The sequence below is a fragment of the Aphanomyces invadans genome (assembly GCF_000520115.1).
Source record: "Aphanomyces invadans strain NJM9701 unplaced genomic scaffold supercont1.7, whole genome shotgun sequence".
In the NCBI taxonomy this organism is placed as follows: Eukaryota; Oomycota; class Saprolegniomycetes; order Saprolegniales; family Verrucalvaceae; genus Aphanomyces; species Aphanomyces invadans.
In genome coordinates, this window is record NW_008580152.1 from 1,558,441 (window position 1) to 1,575,654 (window position 17,214).

Genomic DNA, 17,214 nt, shown 5'->3' on the forward strand with positions numbered 1-17,214 from the left:
TACGCCGTTCTGTCGCTGCACCCAACGGTAGATCGCTCTTGTGTTCACTCGAACAACCCAGACAGATTCAAAGTGATGACCGCTTAGTTGGTGGCAGCCTTCTTGGAGACAGCCTTGCCACCTAGATCGAGGGATGAGGTGGCCCTGCCCGCCGTAACGGCATCTAAGGGTACCTTCACGGAAACCGTTCTTGAACTTGCGGGGGACGGTCTTCAAGTAACGCATGCGACCGGTACCAGTGGTGCGGCGGCGGAGAGCCTTCACAGACCAGTTGTACTTGCGCATCTTAGCGGCGGGGTAACCACACGAGCCGCACGTGGACTTTTGGATGTGGTAAGAAGACTTGCCACAGCGACGGCAGATCGTGTGGGTCTTGTTGTGGCGCTTACCGTAACTGGAGGTACCTTTGGTCTACAAGCACGACACACAAGACGGGATGAGCGTTCGGGTATTCGTTGAGCCTGTTATGCCTTCCAGTCGAATCCGTCGTATCGTGCGTTCGCATGCAGGTACGATCATGAACTTCACATCCACGCGAAGCCAACATGACGCCCGTGCGTACTGCGGCACGCAGACCCGGCACTCTGTCGACTCCACTTTCCCAGCACACCTCGGTCGCATCAACGTACCATTTTCAGAAGATGGGTTGGGAATCCGAGTGAGTAAAGTGGTCGGGAATTCGCCCACGAGGTTTCCACCAGTCAAAATGGCCATCGTCTCGGCTCCCTACACACCAGTCAACGGAATCGTCCAATCAATGACGAAACTCTCAAACTTTATAATGACACCTTGGAAAAGTGGCCAATCAACTCGGGTGGAAACGTTGGAATTATATCCAATCCAAATCGACGGATACCTGCGACAATGCATCTCCTGTGAAAATACGATAACCGTGTTGTATTGTAACCCCGTCTGTATTGAATTCTGGAGACGATGTTGGTGCCGCCGTTGCCCGCCGACGTCGACTGGGAAGGGCTGTCATCCCTCGCCACGGCCCCCTCTGCATTGCATGCACTTTTGCGCAACTCCAGTGTGGTGCTGGACGTACCTGTGTCGGTAATGGGCCAACCACCGTTGTTGTTTGCAGCGTCCATGTACGACGAAGACATGGCGATCCTGGTGTGTTGATTCTGCAACACATGCGCAGGGAACGCAGACTCATGTACGCTACGTCTAGATCTTGTCACAGAGACAGCGCCTCCATGTTGACGTCAACGCCGTGGATAACCATGGGTTCACGGCGCTGCACTATGCTGCAGACGCCGACGCAGTCGACTTGGTACGCGCGTTGTTGCAATGCGCTGACATTGACTTGCATGCCACGTCAGAAGATTTATCAGTACTAGGACACGTCGAAAGTGGAGGGCGAACCCCATTGCATCTTGCTGTCATTCGTGGGAACCTCGCTATCGTTCAGATGCTTGTCGACCATGACCCAACTGTCCTGGTGGATCTCGATTGGGACGAGAACTCTGCTGCACATCTCGCCCAGTTGCACGGTCGCTCGTCGATTGAACAATTTCTTTGGGTATGAAGGCGCCCTGTCACTGCCCTTCTCTCCGATCCCATGCTGACATGGCGTAGACTCGATGCTCGAACAAGGCACAGTGGCCGTCGTTGTCGACAGTAGGTCTCGATGAGCTCAGACGTACGCAACAAACTGCTGCCGCTGCCCGATACACTGCGAGCCTATCGGTATGTCACCGGTGCTGAATCTCCCCAGGTCATAGCTCAATTGCCGCAGGTTCCACCGACCTTGGACAGAGTTCACGTGCTTCGGAACATCTTGACCCCGGACGAATGCAATTTTGTCGTTCATGCGTTGACAGCACACACGGATCGCGTCGGGTGGCAGACTAAGCGGCACACGGCGTATCCAACGACGGACTTGCCCAGTTACTCCCTCCCCCATATTGACGTGTGGATGCAAGCAAAGTTGCGGTATTGTTGTGCAGAGTTCAAGACAGACCTTCTCACATGCACCATCGCGTCACGTTTAGCAACCGACTGTTTCCTGCGATCCAAGCAGCATACGGCTTGCCACCGACGGCGTTGCTATCGTTTCGGGATCTGTTTTACGTCAAGTACGAAAAGGTCGAGGCATCTGCCACGGTTCAGAACTCGTTGGGGCTGCATTGCGATGGCTCGATCTTGTCATTTAACGTGCTGCTGAACCGCCGGGACGCGTTTGTGGGTGGCGGAACCTACTTTGCCGCTACCAACTCGACAGTAAGATGCATTCTCGAACGAGTTGTCGGCGGAAAATCACCGTGCCATGGTTCAGGTGCACATTGAACAAGGGGACGCTGCAGTCCACAGTGGCCGAGTCGTGCATGGAGCAGCCCCAGTGGAAGCTGGGAAGCGGCTTATCCTCGTGGCATTTCTCAACGTCCGTCAACGTCGAAAGAAGGAATAGTGGACCATCGCGCGTCCTGTCAAGCTTTGGCCAAGACATGGATGGGGCTGGCAGTTTGTAGGCACGGGGACTTGCTGTGAAGCATACCTTTCGCCTGCCCGCATCCCCTGCCCCAATGCATCGGCTGTAGCCTACTCTTCATGCTTTGGTCAAGCAAATTCAACCCCCCGTTGTTCTTGTGGCATACTTGTCCTGGAATTTCGCACTGAGCCCATGACGCCAACATCTCGATTGATCGCGACTTTTCAAGATGTTACACGTGGCCATGCACCTCGCCAGGGCTACGCTGCCCACACGAATGTTAAGCTGGCCATGGCTCGGTCGAATCGATGTCGATTTGGCATCCGCCTCAACGTGCTGTCGTGGGTCGGCATCATCATTGTGTAGTGTCGTGCACAAACAGGAGGGCGTGTGTTCCATCGCGGCCACTTGCTCGGTGCACGAGGAGGTACAGCGTCAGCAACGCAAACGCCAGCACCAGCAACGACAAGTTGTAACCCACAGGGAGGCCCCTTTCGACTTGCATGGACAAGTACTCGCCGAGCGCAGCTTCGTACACCACGCGGCGGTCCGATTCCATTTTCAAGTGGGCGCCGAAGACCCAATGCACCGGTCGGTCTGCCAGATCGTCGTCAATACAAGGGAAAGCCAAACACACGATAAAACGTGCGCAAGATGTCTCGAATCGTAGTATCGTACCGTGGATGGACTGGACGTAGAGTATGCGTCGTTCGGCATCGGTTAGCCCCAGTTGCTTGAGGAGGACGGCAATGTAGCACAGGTTCAGGCACGTCCAAGGAGCCGACGCCTTTGCTGCTGCAGAACTGGCTTCGTCATGCTTGGTAGGATCGAGCAATGCGGTCGACACAACTTGAAACGACAGGCCACAAACGGCGTTTGCAGCCTACGTGAAAGCCAAGTGAGCTCCAGTCCAACCAAACGGATTGTGAAGCGGCGCAGGAAAGGTCTCGCGGTGCACCTTCTCCAGTTCGTAGCGAGAAGGAGTGGGAAGATCCAACTGGAGGGACGGATGGGTCGCTGCGACCACCGTGTTGGCCAGCGAGGCCATCTGAAACCAGTCGTGAACAGCGTAGAACGTGCCAGTGGCATGAGGTTGCTCCTGCATTTGGTCAAATGTGAGTGCGCCACGTCGTCATACGATGCAAAGTACGTAGGAAAGGAGCACGCAATGCTCGCCTTTGGTGCAGTTTTCGTTTCCCGTGGCCACGATCGATTCGATGAGCGCCATGCATGCAGGTCCGTCTCCAGCTACGACGGTCGGCGAGCCCTCGCTCGTCTGAGAAACGAATGGCGCAGGGGAGCCCGCAAACAGACATGGATTATGCGTTCGATTCGTGGCCTCCACGGCGTGTTGGACCTACGATCCCATCGCACCCGTTGAGCCTTTCATGGCACCCGCCAACTCTAATGCAAGATGCGCTCGGGACAGCTTTACTCACTTGATCATGGATAGCCGACGTGCCAGTGTTGGCAAACGTGTGGACGAAAAACTCCGACTGCTGCAATGGCGACAGGCGGTACGACTTTTTGCGAGCGCTGTGGCGCCACCGCTGTTCGATGTCCATGCTTATGCGAAAGCTCGACGGATCCTACGCGGGATAGCCTTGAGCTCGAGAGCCACACAAGGAGAAAAAAGGATGCACCACACCAGGTCCAGAACACCGTACACTTGGACGGACGTGGGCTGCATGTCCTTCCCTACACGCTTGTCGAGAAAGTTGGCGGCCACCATCAAAAAGTAGTTTTGCTCGTCTTCAGATAGCGTGCGTAGGTGAGAGCGTTCTAGAATAGTCCGTGCATGCGGGCAGCTGTCCAAGCGAAGGAGCGAGATGTCGTACCGAGGGGGGGAAGGCTGTTGACGGAGGCGTCAGCTGCATACGACGCAAAGATGGCATCGTAGATGTCTGATTGGCGCGCTTCGGAAAGCTCTCTCATTCCAGATGTGCCGATGATGTACAGAGGGCACTCTGGTCGAAGCCGCTCGTCCATGTGGCGTGCTGAGAGCTACTTGCAGGTCGCATGAAGCAAACGACGGTGGACGAAGTTGTTGTACCTCATGCAGGGCCTCCTTCAAATGCGAATATGCATCTTCTGGCGCCAAGGTGTGCAAGCCTCGTGAGATCATTGGCAAGGGACTGGACACGACGAAATCGTTCATATCGCCTTCGCTTGGAGTCACCACGAAGAAGACTATGGAGGCAGGACCTGCTTCAACCACAACGCGGCATTCCGAGCTCGGAGGCGGTGCAGTTGTCAGGGAGCTAACCGCGGCCACAACTTCATCGGAAAGGAGCAATGCCGCGAGCACGAGGCATCGCCACAGCCATATCTCCGTCAACGCTGAAGTCATGTTGCTCGTGTTGTTAATCGGTGCGAATTAGTGCGAAATTACCTAATTTCACTAAATTTCACCAGAACTTTCCTAATTTCATTGGATATCACATTATTCTTCAAATCGCCGCAAAACGTCCACGGAGGTTGGTCGTCGGTATGATGGAGCATGGATAGGGAGCACACCAAAAGCTACGTCGAATTGTGGTGATGTGCGGGCTGTGCACGATTGTACTCGCTCAGGTCTGCGCGGTAGTGGTCCAGGTTGTTGTTGAGCGAATCTGTGTAGAACTACAAGGCCCACGGGCTATCATTTCCAGGACTGTGGGCAAAGAGACTAGCACGCACCCGCATTTGAGGCACGAGCATGCCATACGATGTCCAGAGCGGCTGCAAGACGAAGCAGATGAAGTTGGACTGCACACTAAGCCGCGTGGCTTTGGACTCGAGGTTCTCCATGAACGGCGCGACAGGGAGGTGCATGTCCGCTTCTTCTCGCGCTTGATTCTGAAACTCGTCAAGCGCGCGATCGCCCCACTTGGTTGCGAGTTTGTAAGGCAGAGATTGCGCACTCAAGTCAGACGCGTGGACGATCAGCTCCATCACGAGCATGCTACGGACGCGCGCACATCGTCATCATCAAGACGAAAGAGAGGTTGATACTAGTCGAACCGATTCGACGGGTCTTGAAACTGGTGCCGCGACATGTTCTCGAGGGCTTTGCACTGCGTGAAGTGGTTCGCCATGTCGGTCGCCATGATGCAGCGGATGATCGTTCGGCGGATGGACCGGAACGCTTCGGAGGTCAACTTTTCCAGGATGTTGGTGGACGGCGTGTTCAAGATGAGGAATGTCACTCGGCAGTGATGGCGCTCAAGCACCGCGTCGTCATTATGCGTCAACGCGATCGAGCTCACGCACTTGACTTCAAAGTCGTTGTTGTTGCCGGGATGGTCCACATCTATGCCGATTCGTCATGCCACCTTTTGCCCTCGACATCGTTCAGCCAAACATGCCATGGACCGCCATGTACACCACCACACCATCGCGCCCCCGGCGACCTTTCAGTCACTTCCGTACACTCTATAGACTTCGTTGAAAGAGCTGGCAAATTGTCAAAAGCGTCGACACCAACAGAGGCGGTCAACTCGGCCCATGGGCCACATCATTCAAATACGACACAGACACGGAAACATCACAAGCGAACGAGGCAAACGACATGGAGTGGCAACAGCACATGGAGTCCGGCCTCACACTCGCACGAATGTCTCGAGCCCTTTCTGTGGGTCTGCTTGAGACCAGGGTCATCTGGGCAACATGCATCTCGTTTGCACGCCCAGTGGTAACGACTGCAAGGGCTTCTTTCGTACCGTGGCAAATAGCGGCAATCATGAGCGCAAAAATGTCCAAGCCGGTCAGGAGCTTGCGCATGTACACTTTGAGTTGGATGTGCGCGGCATGGAGGACTTGGAAGGCGTGATAAAAGTTGTGGTACGAATTGGCGCGGTAGTGCTGGGCCACCGACGCCACGAACGACTGCATCTTTTCTTGGGGAATCGCGTACGTTTCGACAAATCCGTACGCGCGGAAGATGGTCTGCACGCTCTGGATCACTTCCGTGAACGAAAACGACAAGATGTCGAGGTCCCACGAGTCGAGTTCAGGGCGCTGCGTCATCTTGACCTCATGGGCAAACACGTCGTCAGCAACGCGGCGGTCGCTGTCGAGCTTGTTGGTCATGATCCCGCTCGTGTTTCGGCTGTGCTTCTGGAGCAGCGACGAGATAATGCCTGCTTCCGTGACTTCGGTCGATCCCGACAGGTTGCGGTCACTCACAACCTAGATGACGATGCCGCTAAAATCGCCGTGGGCATGACGCACGAACCTTGAAGTAGCACACTTCGAGCGACATTTGTCCGAGAGCGTATTGGATTTCTTTGCAGTACCGCTGCATCGTGAGTTTGTCCTGCGAGTTGAACGAAATGACCTGGGACCCCTGCAGCTTGTTGATGCACATCGCGACCGCAACGACCTTGGGCTTGCTCTGGACGTGCTCTTCAAAGACTGGCATGCACAGAACGCTCGTTGTGCGGTACCCTGTCAGGTTGTCGTGCGTCGGGTCGAACAGCGAGTGTGTGTCTACTCAAAGCGTCGTCAAATGCTGCTGTGTCCACTCAACGGCGTACACGCGTCGCGGGTGCACACCGTGTCGCCGGTCGTTGCCACGAGGCCGCTAATGCCTTTGTAAATGGGCTGGCGAAGCGTGACTTGGTCGCCCAAGTTGCCGTTGTTGGACGTGATCCAGAGCTCGTTCTTGAGATGGTCGACGAGGAGAAATCCGAATCGATCGCAGTCCTACTCCGCCCATTTCATCTTGGCAACCAAGAGCGCGATGGCAAACAAATCGCTTCGACATACCATGATCGCTTTGCCATGCACCATGATCAAGTCCGTGAGGCTGTGAATGTCCGAGTGGTTTAGCACATAGTCGGACAGTTTGAGCCGCACGTCTGTGAGTCGCTTCGCAATGATGACTTCGTTGTGCAGATACGATTTGTGCAGCGAAATCCCCGCCGCCTAACACTCCATGAGCATGATCGTGTCATCAACTCGCATCGCGTCGTCCGCTTGAACCCGAACAAAAAAGGTAACAAGCACCCGACCTCGGCGATGTAGTTGAGGAAAAGCGTGTCTTCAACGGAAAAATCCGATCGATCGATCTTATTAACGGCCTGGACAACGGCCAAAATCGTGCCGTCGGGGTCTTTCACAGGCACGCACAAAAGTTTCTTGGTCGAGTGGCCCGTCCGCTCGTCCATCTCCTTGTCAAAGCATGGATGCTCCTCCACGTTGTTGGTCGTCACGGCTTGCCCTGGTCGAAGACTCACGTGAAAATCGCACTCCCTTCGTAGCACTTGAAAGCCTCACGCGACTCAAACCTCCAACCCCTCCAGGAAAATGCGTCATTCGAATGCACGACACACACGCACGCTGGAGCGTGCGAAAGATGCATCGAGAGATAGCACGGTACTGGCACGCACTCGACATTCAAAGCCATCCGATCCGCACGTAGAACCCACACAAGGTCGTCAAGTGGAGTCCCCACCTGTTCGCGCCACGAGGCCGGCAATGCCCTTGTCGATGGAGATGTACTGACCGCGCGCCGCGTCGTTGGCATGGGCGACAAAGAGATCGTTTTCGCCCTGGATTTTGACGAACAGACTCACGCGCTCACAGTGAAGGAGCTCGTAGGACACGTCCATGATCTTTGCGAGGACAGCAGCCGAGTTGCTCTCGACAGCAATGCTGCGGTTCAGCCGAAGAAGGATCTCAATGCGAGACTGGGCTGTTTGCCGCTCTCTCGACAGTCGCAAGTTCCACATCTAACGCAAGAAACGCCACAGGAAACAATCGTCGTCAACTGCCCAAGTGCCACGAGAGAGACACGTACCGCCGACCCTGACACGACACACAGATGCTCCAACCTGCAGAGAAGCAAACCCAACAAATCAGTCATCGCCGTCATGATTTATGGCGGTCTCGACGCACCGCTCTTTATCCAGTGCTGTAAAGACCTGGTTTTGCATGTATTCGTCCGAGTGCTGCCGCTGGGTCACAACTTGCAAGGCGCCTACACACAACCATTCGCGATTCACATGCAAACGCCACCAGAATCAACATTGCTGTCGACATTCTCGCTCAGCCAATGCGGCACAACACCAACGAGCGTACCCAAAATACTGCCATGGGCATTGCGAATGGGCATGCACAGCACCGAGTGTGGAACGAAATCCAAGTCGTCCATTTGCGATTCAAACATGCCCGTCGCCGTCGCCTGCAGCGCATCAAACACGGTGCCCGTCTACAATCATGTCATCGTCCAACATTGCGCTTGGGCCAACAAACCATCACGACATGACCAAACGTAGTCGTGTTGTCGACCGGCATCGTGCCGTCGTCTTGGAACCCACCATACTTGTTGTGGCGCTCCTCGCCGGCGGCGGCCAGGGTGAGAACCCCCATCGAGTACAGCATCATGGACGTGTTGCCGTCGTTCGTGAGGGCCAGTGAGTACATGCGCGCAGACACGAGATTCCGCGCTGCATTCAACGTTGACGACACAACTTCGCGGTGGGCCGTCTGGTGGGTGATAGCTCGGGTCGCTGCGATCAGCGTTTCCAGCTAGAATCGAGCGTGACTATCGCGCTTGAGTGACACACTCATGTGGACGTGCCTCGTTCGTTTTCCCACGCAGTTTGTAAATCTCTTCGTCCTTTTTCATGTGATCTGCGGACGACGGCGTCGCGTCGTCGCCTCCATTGCGCTTTGTTTTGAGGACCTGCAGCGTCAAATTCTTAAACTTGTGTGATGCGCTTGACGCAGGCGCTTTCGCAGAGGATTGCATCGCGACTTCCGTGCGCATTTGTTGATCTGCGAGTTGCCGCTCGAGCGCGAATATGCGGCCGCTCGCTTCGTCCAGTCGTTGCTGGAGCAGTCGTTTCTCGCTCATGAGGGACTTGGTGCCTTCGACTACATTCTGGAGAATGTGCTTTGGCACCATGAGGTGCAGTCCTTCCGTCGGGCTTGACATGACCAAGCACTTGTTGCCGGCGGATGCGGCGGCACACGAAGGGTCAATTGTTCGACTTGCGGTTACATGGTAATCGCCACCTGGTTCTTTTATACAGGAAACAACATACATTCTCTCGATGCCATGCAATTTTGGTGTGTTTTAAACTTCCCATATAAAAAAGAAACGCGTACAACCTGCATTCCATTTAAAACCACAAAGTACTAACCAAGTTCAATCTCTACACACATTTTGCTAGAGCGCGACGGAGGGCGACGCCCGTGGAGTGGTCGTGCTGCGGGGCAAAACGGCGCTGCTGCTCATGGACGGCGTTCCTTGTGACGAGGACGATGCAGAGGAAGGCATGGACATCGACTGCGACATCGCGTAGCGCGCGGCCGACATGGCGGCCATGCGATTCAACCCGTTTGCAGGGCTACGCCGTCCAGTCAATACAAAAGACACGAAACCAATCGCCCTACCTCATCGCAACTTCTTCCAGCGCATCGTACAGAGGCTGCGCTGCGACGGGTGGTCGCTCTAGACAATATCCATTCGAATCAAAAATGCCATGGGACGCGTTAAGTTCGCACCTCGACCCCCCAGCAGTTCGGCGGCGGTCACGTCTTTGCCGTAAAACTCACGGTTCACGTCGGGCCGAGCCATGATGACCGACCCTTCAAGCGAAATCCCAATGAAGAGCCCCTGCACGCCAACTATGAGCATTTCCTTGACAGGGGGTTTCCAACCAACGTGCCTTTGAATGCGAGTACGAGTAGCAGGGAGCAATGCCGCCAGGACCTAGCACCCTCGATGCTTATGTTTTTTCTAGTCTTTCGGATATGGTTTACCTGCTTCGACAGCTCCAGCCGCAACGCGACCGACTGGTCCAGCGGCGACACCGAGTTCAGCTCCAAGGTTGACCTGCCCTTGGGCACAAAATGTGTCGACTGCGGCTGCGAGAGTGCATTTCGTGACGAAGGCATGCCATCATACATGCATGTAACTGTTAAAACACATGACAAGTGTACCTCGGGTGTTGAGAATCATGACAAAGTCCGTGACTTCACCTCCAACTTGGGCGCCCCACCCAATGCCAGCGGTGGCAATAGCGGACGGTGCCGACCTGGATTCGAGTGATTTGACAGACAAAACACAACAGCATTCGTACCAGGAACCGTCAGGAAGCTTCGACAACACGAGGCCAGTGCCAAGGCGGCCCGTGACGACAAAGCCAACTTTAAGGACAGTGAGAAACTAGAGCTGCGTGAGATGCACTCGCAATGCAGGACAGCGGTGACATACAGCAATGCCTTGCGCATTCGTGAGCAGCGGGAGAGGAATCGACTGGTCCTTGATCACGCCTTCCAGCATGAAGTTTTTGATGCTGTACGCAGCTTTGCGCACTTCTTCGCGCAACGTGAACGAGTACGGACTGTGTCGAAGCACGAACGATGGTAAGAGCATGTATTGAGCCGCATTAGACAAGTCATGCGCCATCGTACCTGTTGAAGAAGCGCTTCGACCCCGTTTCATTGATGGAGTTAGGTTGCACCGCATTGCTCGCCGTCTCGCCTGCACATCAGGTCATGGGAATTTCAAAAGCTACGAGGGAGGAAGATCTAAAAAACTTACGCAATATGGCTTGGTCGGGTAGGAGAATATGGTGGCACGGCTTGCAAACGCGCTGGGGACTAAACGCGTTGACGGACAGGTACCTCTTGTTTGGAGATATCAAGATCTTATCCTCGTGGATCAAGCTTCGATGGGGAGTGCAGTCGTCACAGAACACTTGCCCTATGTTTCCTGTCATGACGATGCGTGGAGCGTGAATGTGCCTACCGCAATATCTATCGAGATTTGTACATACATGAGCATCGACAATTCAGGTATGGCTCTGATGGGACGGACCTGCAGTGGTGCTTTCTGCGCACCCAATCGAAGAGCAAACCACAAGACTTGCACAGTGACACTTCTGCGTCCGAGATCCATCGAATGGTCGCCGACGGCATTTTCTTTTCAAAGAGCTCCACCTCTGGTCCTGCCATCGTCGCTGCTGGCGCCACAGGTGCCTTGGACAAGTCTTCGCTTGCCATCATTACGTTGCAGAATCCCGTACTAATTCAGAACATGGAAAGTTAGCAGAATTGTACGACAAGGATACGAGCCATCTCATTCAAATAAAATGAAAAACTTACTTGATATTTATATAATGAATTTGTCCTTTGAAATAAAACCCCGCGTACGACAACGTGTTTGTAAAAGAAGTTAGTACGGTTTAGCTTGACTAAAATATGCAGTGAGTTCCAGTTGGAATTCGATATTCGACGTGATCTTCCACCGCTGCCGAGACGGAAAAAGCCCGGCGCCACCGCGCTGCGGTCATGCAGAAGCGCTGCATGGACATTCCAAGGGATGAATGGCGTCAAGATGTTAAATATCAGGTCTTTTTCAAAGGCATGACAAACCGGAACGGGATCTTGTACTCAGAGATGGTTCCAACTTCGTCCGCATCGTCGTCAAACCGTACGATCACATACAAGCACCCCTGCATGAACAACATGGCGTGCATGTGAGCAAAGCGCACAAAGTCAAGCGGATGAGCGTACCGGTGGATTGGGCACAATTACGACCGCAGGATAGAAGCTAGTCGTGCTGGGATACATCGCCATGACGCGTTCGTTGACTCGGAAGTTAATCCACTCATCGATTTGGTCTTCACGCGGCAGAGGTACTAGCCAGTCGCGAGGGACAACGTGGTGGCGCTTCCCCTCAGTCTCTTCGTCACCGGAATCTTCGTCTTCGACCTCGACCATCCTGTCATCGGCCTTCACGACTGATGCCAAGATCCACAATTCGTGGCCGCGAGCGACACGTGCAGCAACCTGCGACCCAACTTCAAGCGACACGGACGTACTCTGCGCGTCGGAGAGACTGTGTCGTTTGTTCTCTCGTTCTTTGAGTCGTCCACATTTCTGCTCCTTCTCGATGATGTCGATGCACGCAGTCAATTCGATACGCTGCTTGTGTAGTTCCATACAGCTTTTTTCCATCAGTTCCCGAAGGGTTGGAGCCCATCGAGCGCGGGTTGCTGCCATCTTGGCGTCTAGCGCAGCTTCATCGACGGCGCCTTCGATGCTGAGGAGTGCGAGGAACGACTTTTCTTTCTCCCTCAGCTTTGCATACACACGACGGATCTGACGGGCTAACGAGTCCATTGAATTGTCGATCAAGTGACTCCGAATGATCTCATTCAGCGCCGCATCTGCATCCACATTCGATGGAATCTCCATGTTGGTTCCCAAGAATTGCATGCGCCGTGGCACTCCTTTATCCGAAAAGGGGGATATCCGGATGTTTTTCAGTTCGATGTCCGAGCAGGCCATTCAGGTACATGGACCGCTCGGTCCGTGAAGGGCACGGCCAGCTCCACACTCTCGACTACCGTTGCGACGCAGAACTCAACGACAGGGAGAGATTAATCAGGTATTCATGGAACTGGAAGCAAGAACGACAAGAGCAACTCGGCCGCATCGACAACCTCCACGATGCCGTCGGATTCAGCTGTGTCGCGCATGGTGTGAACTGCAGCTCGAATGGTGCTGATAACTTGCAACGGAACGTCATCAAGTCCAAGGGCAAGTCGTGCACGGCAGATCTGGACCTGATGCATCAAGACGGGTATGTCTTCCTCTACCATGGGCACTGCTGCAAAACTATCGGCACATGACGCAAGAAACTCGATCCAAAACGTCGCAGGCAACGAATTCAATGCAACTGGCGCCGCTGTGCTGTCTTCCAACAAGATGCAGAGAGATTCAAGCGAAGAATCTCGCAATGCCAGCGCTCCGTCGGTCACGACCTCAAAGAAGGCTGGTGCAATCGAGTCCTACACATGATGTCGTTTGAACAATGTTGTTCCACCATCGAAAACGTACATCGAATGGCGCGATGCAGTAGAGGCGGGTGAGGGCGACTGCAGTCGCGCTGCGAACTCCAGATGAGATTGCCTGCACATCCAACAACGTTTTGGCTAGCACCGGCACATGTGGCTTCAGGTCGACGCCAGCACCGACGGCAATTTGGGAAACGCCTTCGACCATGCGCACTGCCAGGGTCTACACACGGAGTCACGAGAGAGTTGAAGTCACAGTGGGAATTTCCATAGACGGCACGTGTCAGCCACCATGATGTCGAATCAAGCCATCATTTATTTCACGCCATACTTTCGAGTATCGTTGGCTTTGACGCAGTCCCTTGGTCAACACTGTGACGACGTCGGCCACCTTGGACGCGTATCGGTCCACTTGGTCGACATTGTTGCGATCCACAGGTCGCAGGACCTTCAAAAAGTCGCCAAAGATGAGTGGATCGGCCACTTTTACGGCCACGGTGTGGAGAAATGAAAATTCCGTCTCCAAGGACCAAAAGTCTGTGCCCATCACGTGCATGAGTGCCACGTAGCACTACTTGAGCGATGAGTTGGGCTTGCATCAAGATGAAAAACGACTCATGTACCTCGATTCCGGAGTCACGGATGTCCGCGATGATTGCTTTGAAGCCGCGAAGGCTTTTGTCTTTCGCAACGTCCTATGTGAATGCACTTTCAACACACCATGCCCTGTACAAAGCCAAATTGTACCCCAATGAATGCAAAAACGTCTTGGAGCACTGGCACGACCTTCATAAACGGAGCCGCGACGTCGTTTATTTCACGTTTGGGCTGGAACTGCATGTGGCGCATGAGCAGATCTCGCAACGATTCGACGGCTGATGACATGTGCTCGAGCTTGTCGATGGTACTCCCCTCACTTGTAGCAGCTTCGCCGAGCCTAAACACTCGATGGAATACGAATTGACATCACTCACGTTTCGAAGCACGAACATGGTAAGGATGTGCAGAAAGTAGGCGACAAAGCAGTCTGTCGAGGCTTCGCACGGCAGATCGTAGGAAGCCGCGGCGTACAACGACGGCAGCACACACAGCATGGACTTCATGGCGGCAGAAGACGTGTAGAAGCGATGCCACTCGTCTTTCGACATGACATGTAGTGGAAGTAGCGGGGATGCTTCGACTGGCAGCAACGGAGTGGCGAGGAGAGATCGCGCGGAAGGAAGTGGGGGCAGGATAGTGTCCAGAAGCACCGAAAGAAACGATGTGAATTCGAGAATGTCGTCCTTGTTCTGCTTGGTGGGGCATCCACAAAATTTTCTACAGTCAGTGAAGAAAAACAGTTGTCTCTCAATCCTGGCAACGCCAAGCGTACGTTGAGTAAAGACGAAGGAATCGGGGCACGATCTAATGCGTCATGGATTGAGATGAATGGCCAATACACACAACGACACACCGGCATCAACAGCGGGACGGACGCAGCGTGAGCTTGCACGAGAACGTTCAAGTGCTCGCAAGTCGGCCGGAACAACAATTGCATGCACGTCGAGACGCTTGCATCGTCCGTGGAGAGCATGATGTCGAGGGCAGTGGAGATCCAATCAATGACTTCGGCGTGACGCTGAACAACGTCGGCAAAACTCTCCAGCAATCGTGTGCAGCCTCGCAACGCCACCATCTATACGACTCCAGTGAGTCACCCGAGGCTTGCTGTGGACGGAGTAACCTTGAGTCCCACGAACGGTTTGGTCCACTTCGGAACCTCGAGGACATGAAGAAAGATGGATTCGAACTCGGCAATGTATGCAGCACAAGTCGGTGCTTCAGTCACATATCGAACAGTCTACAACGTCCTCGTCGATGCATGATCACAGTCTGTCGAAACGACCCACCATTCCAGCTGCAGACAGCAACGTGCCAATCGATTCTTCACTCCAATCAACGCTGTCGACCGGGATGGCAACGTGAAGGCGGAGTTCAGTTAGCACCCTCTCGATCCACACGACGGTGCTTCCTTTGCCCACAGACGTGCCATGCACCTGCTCCTTGACAACATCTGCCCACAAGCATCCTTGCTTCATGCATGGAATCTATCTAGAAGGAACTGACGGACCTGCGATGTTCTTCCCGCGGAGCTTCCCTTCCTGCAAGATGTCCATTTGTTGCGCGGTTTGTTTGGTCCAATTATGCCGACGTCGACGGCATATCCGGAGTGTTTCCGGATAATTTTAGTCTACTAGCAAACTGGTGTCGATGCTCTGCCTTCGTGGCGGCGCCAGTGCTGCGGCCGTTGTCCTGGCGAGCGACTACTTGATCCGCGTGGTTACGCAGTTCCAAGACGGCATCTTTGAATGCCTGAGGCTGGCCTTCTACCGCAACAAGCACTCTCCCGCGTCCTCGAACTTCATTGAGCCCAGCCTAGGTATCGTTCGGCATGCGAGGCACATTGCGCTGGACCTCGTCCAAACTGGGGATATTCCACTGCTAATAGCGCTCTTGCAATGCCACGTGGATGATGTCACACGAACATTTGCTGATCACTGGAAACTCATCGACTTTGCCGCGCTGAATGGACATTTGGAAGTAGTCGAGTTCCTTCATTCGACGGGCTCGTGTGCACGTTTCACGCGATGGCCTTTGCAGCTCAGCAAGGCCATCTCCCGATAGTTGAGTTTTTGCACACCCATCGGTCGGAAGGGTGCTCTCGCCGGGCCATCTCGCTGTCGTCGAATTCTTGCACACCCACCGATGCGAAGGATGCCGTGCCTTGGCCATGGACCGCGCGGCTGCAAATGGCCATTTGAACGTGGTGAGGTTTTTTCACCAGAGCCACTCAGAGGGCTGTACGACACTCGCAATGGACGAAGCCGCGGCTCACGGCCACCTTGACGTCGTCCAGTTTCTGCATGAGAATCGTACTTAGGGGTGCACGGCTTGGGCTGTCGCGGCGCATGGCCATTTGCGAGTCATTCAATATTTGCTGCAAAATCGCGACGAAGGAGGCATGGCTGGAACCATCGACAAGGCTGCGTCCAAGGGCCATTTGGACGTTGTCAAGTATTTACACGCGCATGCTATCGAAAGTTGTACACACCGTGCGATGGACGGCGCTGCCGAAGGCGGGCATTTGCAGGTACAACACGCTGTGTCCTGCCGTTCCCGATACGTGGCATCCCATAGGTGGTGGAGTTTTTGCACTGGCATCGGCGAGAAGGGTGCTCGTATCATGCGATGAATCTCGCGGCCAAGAATGGATTTTTTAATATCGTTCGGTTCTTGCACGACCACCGCCACGAAGGTATATTGCAATAGATTGTCCGTTCGTTTCCTCATCGTGCGGTCGTCAGGGTGCACGACCGCTGCCGTCGACAACGCCGCCCGAAATGGCCACTTCGAAATTGTCAAGTTTTTGCTCACATTTCGTACTGAGGGCCACAGCCCAGATGCCGTGCGCGCGGCCGCGCTCGCGGGTCATGTCGAGTCGTCAACTACCTCCACGCCAAAATGATCGTCGGATACGAAGAGCGAGATTCAGGGCTGGCGTCGCTAGCCGTCCCTCGGATACGCGGTCGATTGCTGTAAAGTTTTGACTTGGCATGTGATATCCCATGCACCAAGACATATCGACGTAATCTTCACATGGCATCGTCGAGCTCACGGCGATAGTGCCCGCCGTCCTGGTTGGCTCGACATGCTCGAGGTCTCAATGACTAATCTGCCCCGCCGTTGCTGAGATGCAAGGGCCGTCGCGTAATCAAGATGGCTTGGTGAGCACTGCGCCCGCATGCCGAATCTACTTCCCGATCTCTTAACCTCTTGCACAATGATACAAAGAGGTGAACACAAACCGGGGAGCCTCATGCACATGCTCATGCTCTGTCGCGCAGCACATCCACTTTCGTAACTCGATCGCGAGCGGTCGAAGCCCTGCAACGCTCTGGAAGGTCGCCGAACTACCCAAAAATTTCGGCGCTGTGCTCGCTG

The 17,214-nt window shown here is 54.3% G+C and overlaps 8 protein-coding genes across 13 annotated transcripts; 2 read left to right on the forward strand and 6 right to left on the reverse strand.

The window, feature by feature from the left end:
- Positions 1-83: 83 nt before the first annotated feature.
- On the reverse strand, positions 84-714 carry H310_04629 (60S ribosomal protein L37; the record flags this gene model as incomplete). Its single annotated transcript, XM_008869062.1, has 4 exons — positions 84-121; positions 174-411; positions 514-584; positions 630-714. The coding sequence occupies 4 exons, from the start codon at positions 712-714 to the stop codon at positions 84-86; spliced, it is 432 nt and encodes a 143-aa protein (XP_008867284.1).
- Positions 715-916: 202 nt separating this feature from the next.
- On the forward strand, positions 917-2,600 carry H310_04630 (hypothetical protein). The gene is made up of 6 exons (XM_008869063.1): positions 917-1,119; positions 1,178-1,528; positions 1,585-1,695; positions 1,745-1,941; positions 2,001-2,229; positions 2,285-2,600. The coding sequence occupies exons 1-6, from the start codon at positions 934-936 to the stop codon at positions 2,414-2,416; spliced, it is 1,206 nt and encodes a 401-aa protein (XP_008867285.1). The 5' UTR covers positions 917-933; the 3' UTR covers positions 2,417-2,600.
- On the reverse strand, positions 2,488-4,810 carry H310_04631 (hypothetical protein). Its single transcript, XM_008869064.1, has 9 exons — positions 4,491-4,810; positions 4,276-4,441; positions 4,086-4,219; positions 3,877-4,026; positions 3,588-3,794; positions 3,396-3,536; positions 3,116-3,320; positions 2,604-3,034; positions 2,488-2,552 (listed from the first exon to the last, which is right to left on the reverse strand). Exons 1-8 carry the CDS (start codon positions 4,785-4,787, stop codon positions 2,793-2,795), a joined length of 1,542 nt encoding a protein of 513 aa, XP_008867286.1. The 5' UTR covers positions 4,788-4,810; the 3' UTR covers positions 2,488-2,552; positions 2,604-2,792.
- H310_04632 (hypothetical protein) lies at positions 4,788-9,407 on the reverse strand. 3 transcript variants are annotated; one of them, XM_008869065.1, is made up of 14 exons: positions 9,003-9,407; positions 8,675-8,950; positions 8,501-8,630; positions 8,318-8,399; positions 8,220-8,253; positions 7,875-8,151; positions 7,432-7,640; positions 7,187-7,345; positions 6,955-7,123; positions 6,654-6,907; positions 6,139-6,607; positions 5,441-5,729; positions 5,117-5,381; positions 4,788-5,059 (listed from the first exon to the last, which is right to left on the reverse strand). In XM_008869065.1, exons 1-14 carry the CDS (start codon positions 9,357-9,359, stop codon positions 4,961-4,963), a joined length of 3,069 nt encoding a protein of 1,022 aa, XP_008867287.1. In that variant the 5' UTR covers positions 9,360-9,407; the 3' UTR covers positions 4,788-4,960. The 3 variants fall into 3 exon arrangements, with proteins under 3 accessions (XP_008867287.1, XP_008867289.1, XP_008867288.1); XM_008869067.1 differs by having other exon boundaries at positions 5,441-5,851; XM_008869066.1 differs by having other exon boundaries at positions 5,117-5,729.
- A 117-nt stretch (positions 9,408-9,524) lies between these two features.
- Positions 9,525-11,464, reverse strand: H310_04633. Of its 2 annotated transcripts, XM_008869068.1 has the most exons (12): positions 11,250-11,464; positions 11,181-11,188; positions 10,974-11,135; positions 10,844-10,913; positions 10,644-10,773; positions 10,510-10,595; positions 10,370-10,464; positions 10,190-10,294; positions 10,096-10,139; positions 9,932-10,043; positions 9,821-9,878; positions 9,525-9,774 (listed from the first exon to the last, which is right to left on the reverse strand). In XM_008869068.1, the coding sequence occupies exons 1-12, from the start codon at positions 11,435-11,437 to the stop codon at positions 9,594-9,596; spliced, it is 1,239 nt and encodes a 412-aa protein (XP_008867290.1). In that variant the 5' UTR covers positions 11,438-11,464; the 3' UTR covers positions 9,525-9,593. The 2 variants fall into 2 exon arrangements, with proteins under 2 accessions (XP_008867290.1, XP_008867291.1); XM_008869069.1 differs by lacking the exon at positions 9,525-9,774 and having other exon boundaries at positions 9,787-9,878.
- Positions 11,465-11,582: 118 nt separating this feature from the next.
- H310_04634 (hypothetical protein) lies at positions 11,583-12,672 on the reverse strand. The gene is made up of 2 exons (XM_008869070.1): positions 11,948-12,672; positions 11,583-11,886 (listed from the first exon to the last, which is right to left on the reverse strand). Exons 1-2 carry the CDS (start codon positions 12,650-12,652, stop codon positions 11,779-11,781), a joined length of 813 nt encoding a protein of 270 aa, XP_008867292.1. The 5' UTR covers positions 12,653-12,672; the 3' UTR covers positions 11,583-11,778.
- Positions 12,673-12,702: 30 nt separating this feature from the next.
- On the reverse strand, positions 12,703-15,477 carry H310_04635. Of its 2 annotated transcripts, XM_008869072.1 has the most exons (12): positions 15,344-15,477; positions 15,123-15,286; positions 14,957-15,073; positions 14,687-14,908; positions 14,606-14,637; positions 14,224-14,550; positions 13,981-14,170; positions 13,857-13,928; positions 13,565-13,804; positions 13,379-13,456; positions 13,277-13,325; positions 12,703-13,227 (listed from the first exon to the last, which is right to left on the reverse strand). In XM_008869072.1, coding segments are annotated over exons 1-12 (1,539 nt in total). In that variant the 5' UTR covers positions 15,390-15,477; the 3' UTR covers positions 12,703-13,225. The 2 variants fall into 2 exon arrangements, with proteins under 2 accessions (XP_008867294.1, XP_008867293.1); XM_008869071.1 differs by having other exon boundaries at positions 13,277-13,456.
- A 6-nt stretch (positions 15,478-15,483) lies between these two features.
- On the forward strand, positions 15,484-17,201 carry H310_04636 (the record flags this gene model as incomplete). Of its 2 annotated transcripts, XM_008869073.1 has the most annotated exons (5): positions 15,484-15,842; positions 15,928-16,039; positions 16,154-16,363; positions 16,411-16,528; positions 16,578-16,738. In XM_008869073.1, the coding sequence occupies 5 exons, from the start codon at positions 15,484-15,486 to the stop codon at positions 16,736-16,738; spliced, it is 960 nt and encodes a 319-aa protein (XP_008867295.1). The 2 variants fall into 2 exon arrangements, with proteins under 2 accessions (XP_008867295.1, XP_008867296.1); XM_008869074.1 differs by having other exon boundaries at positions 16,411-17,201.
- Between the last annotated feature and the right edge of the window lie 13 nt (positions 17,202-17,214).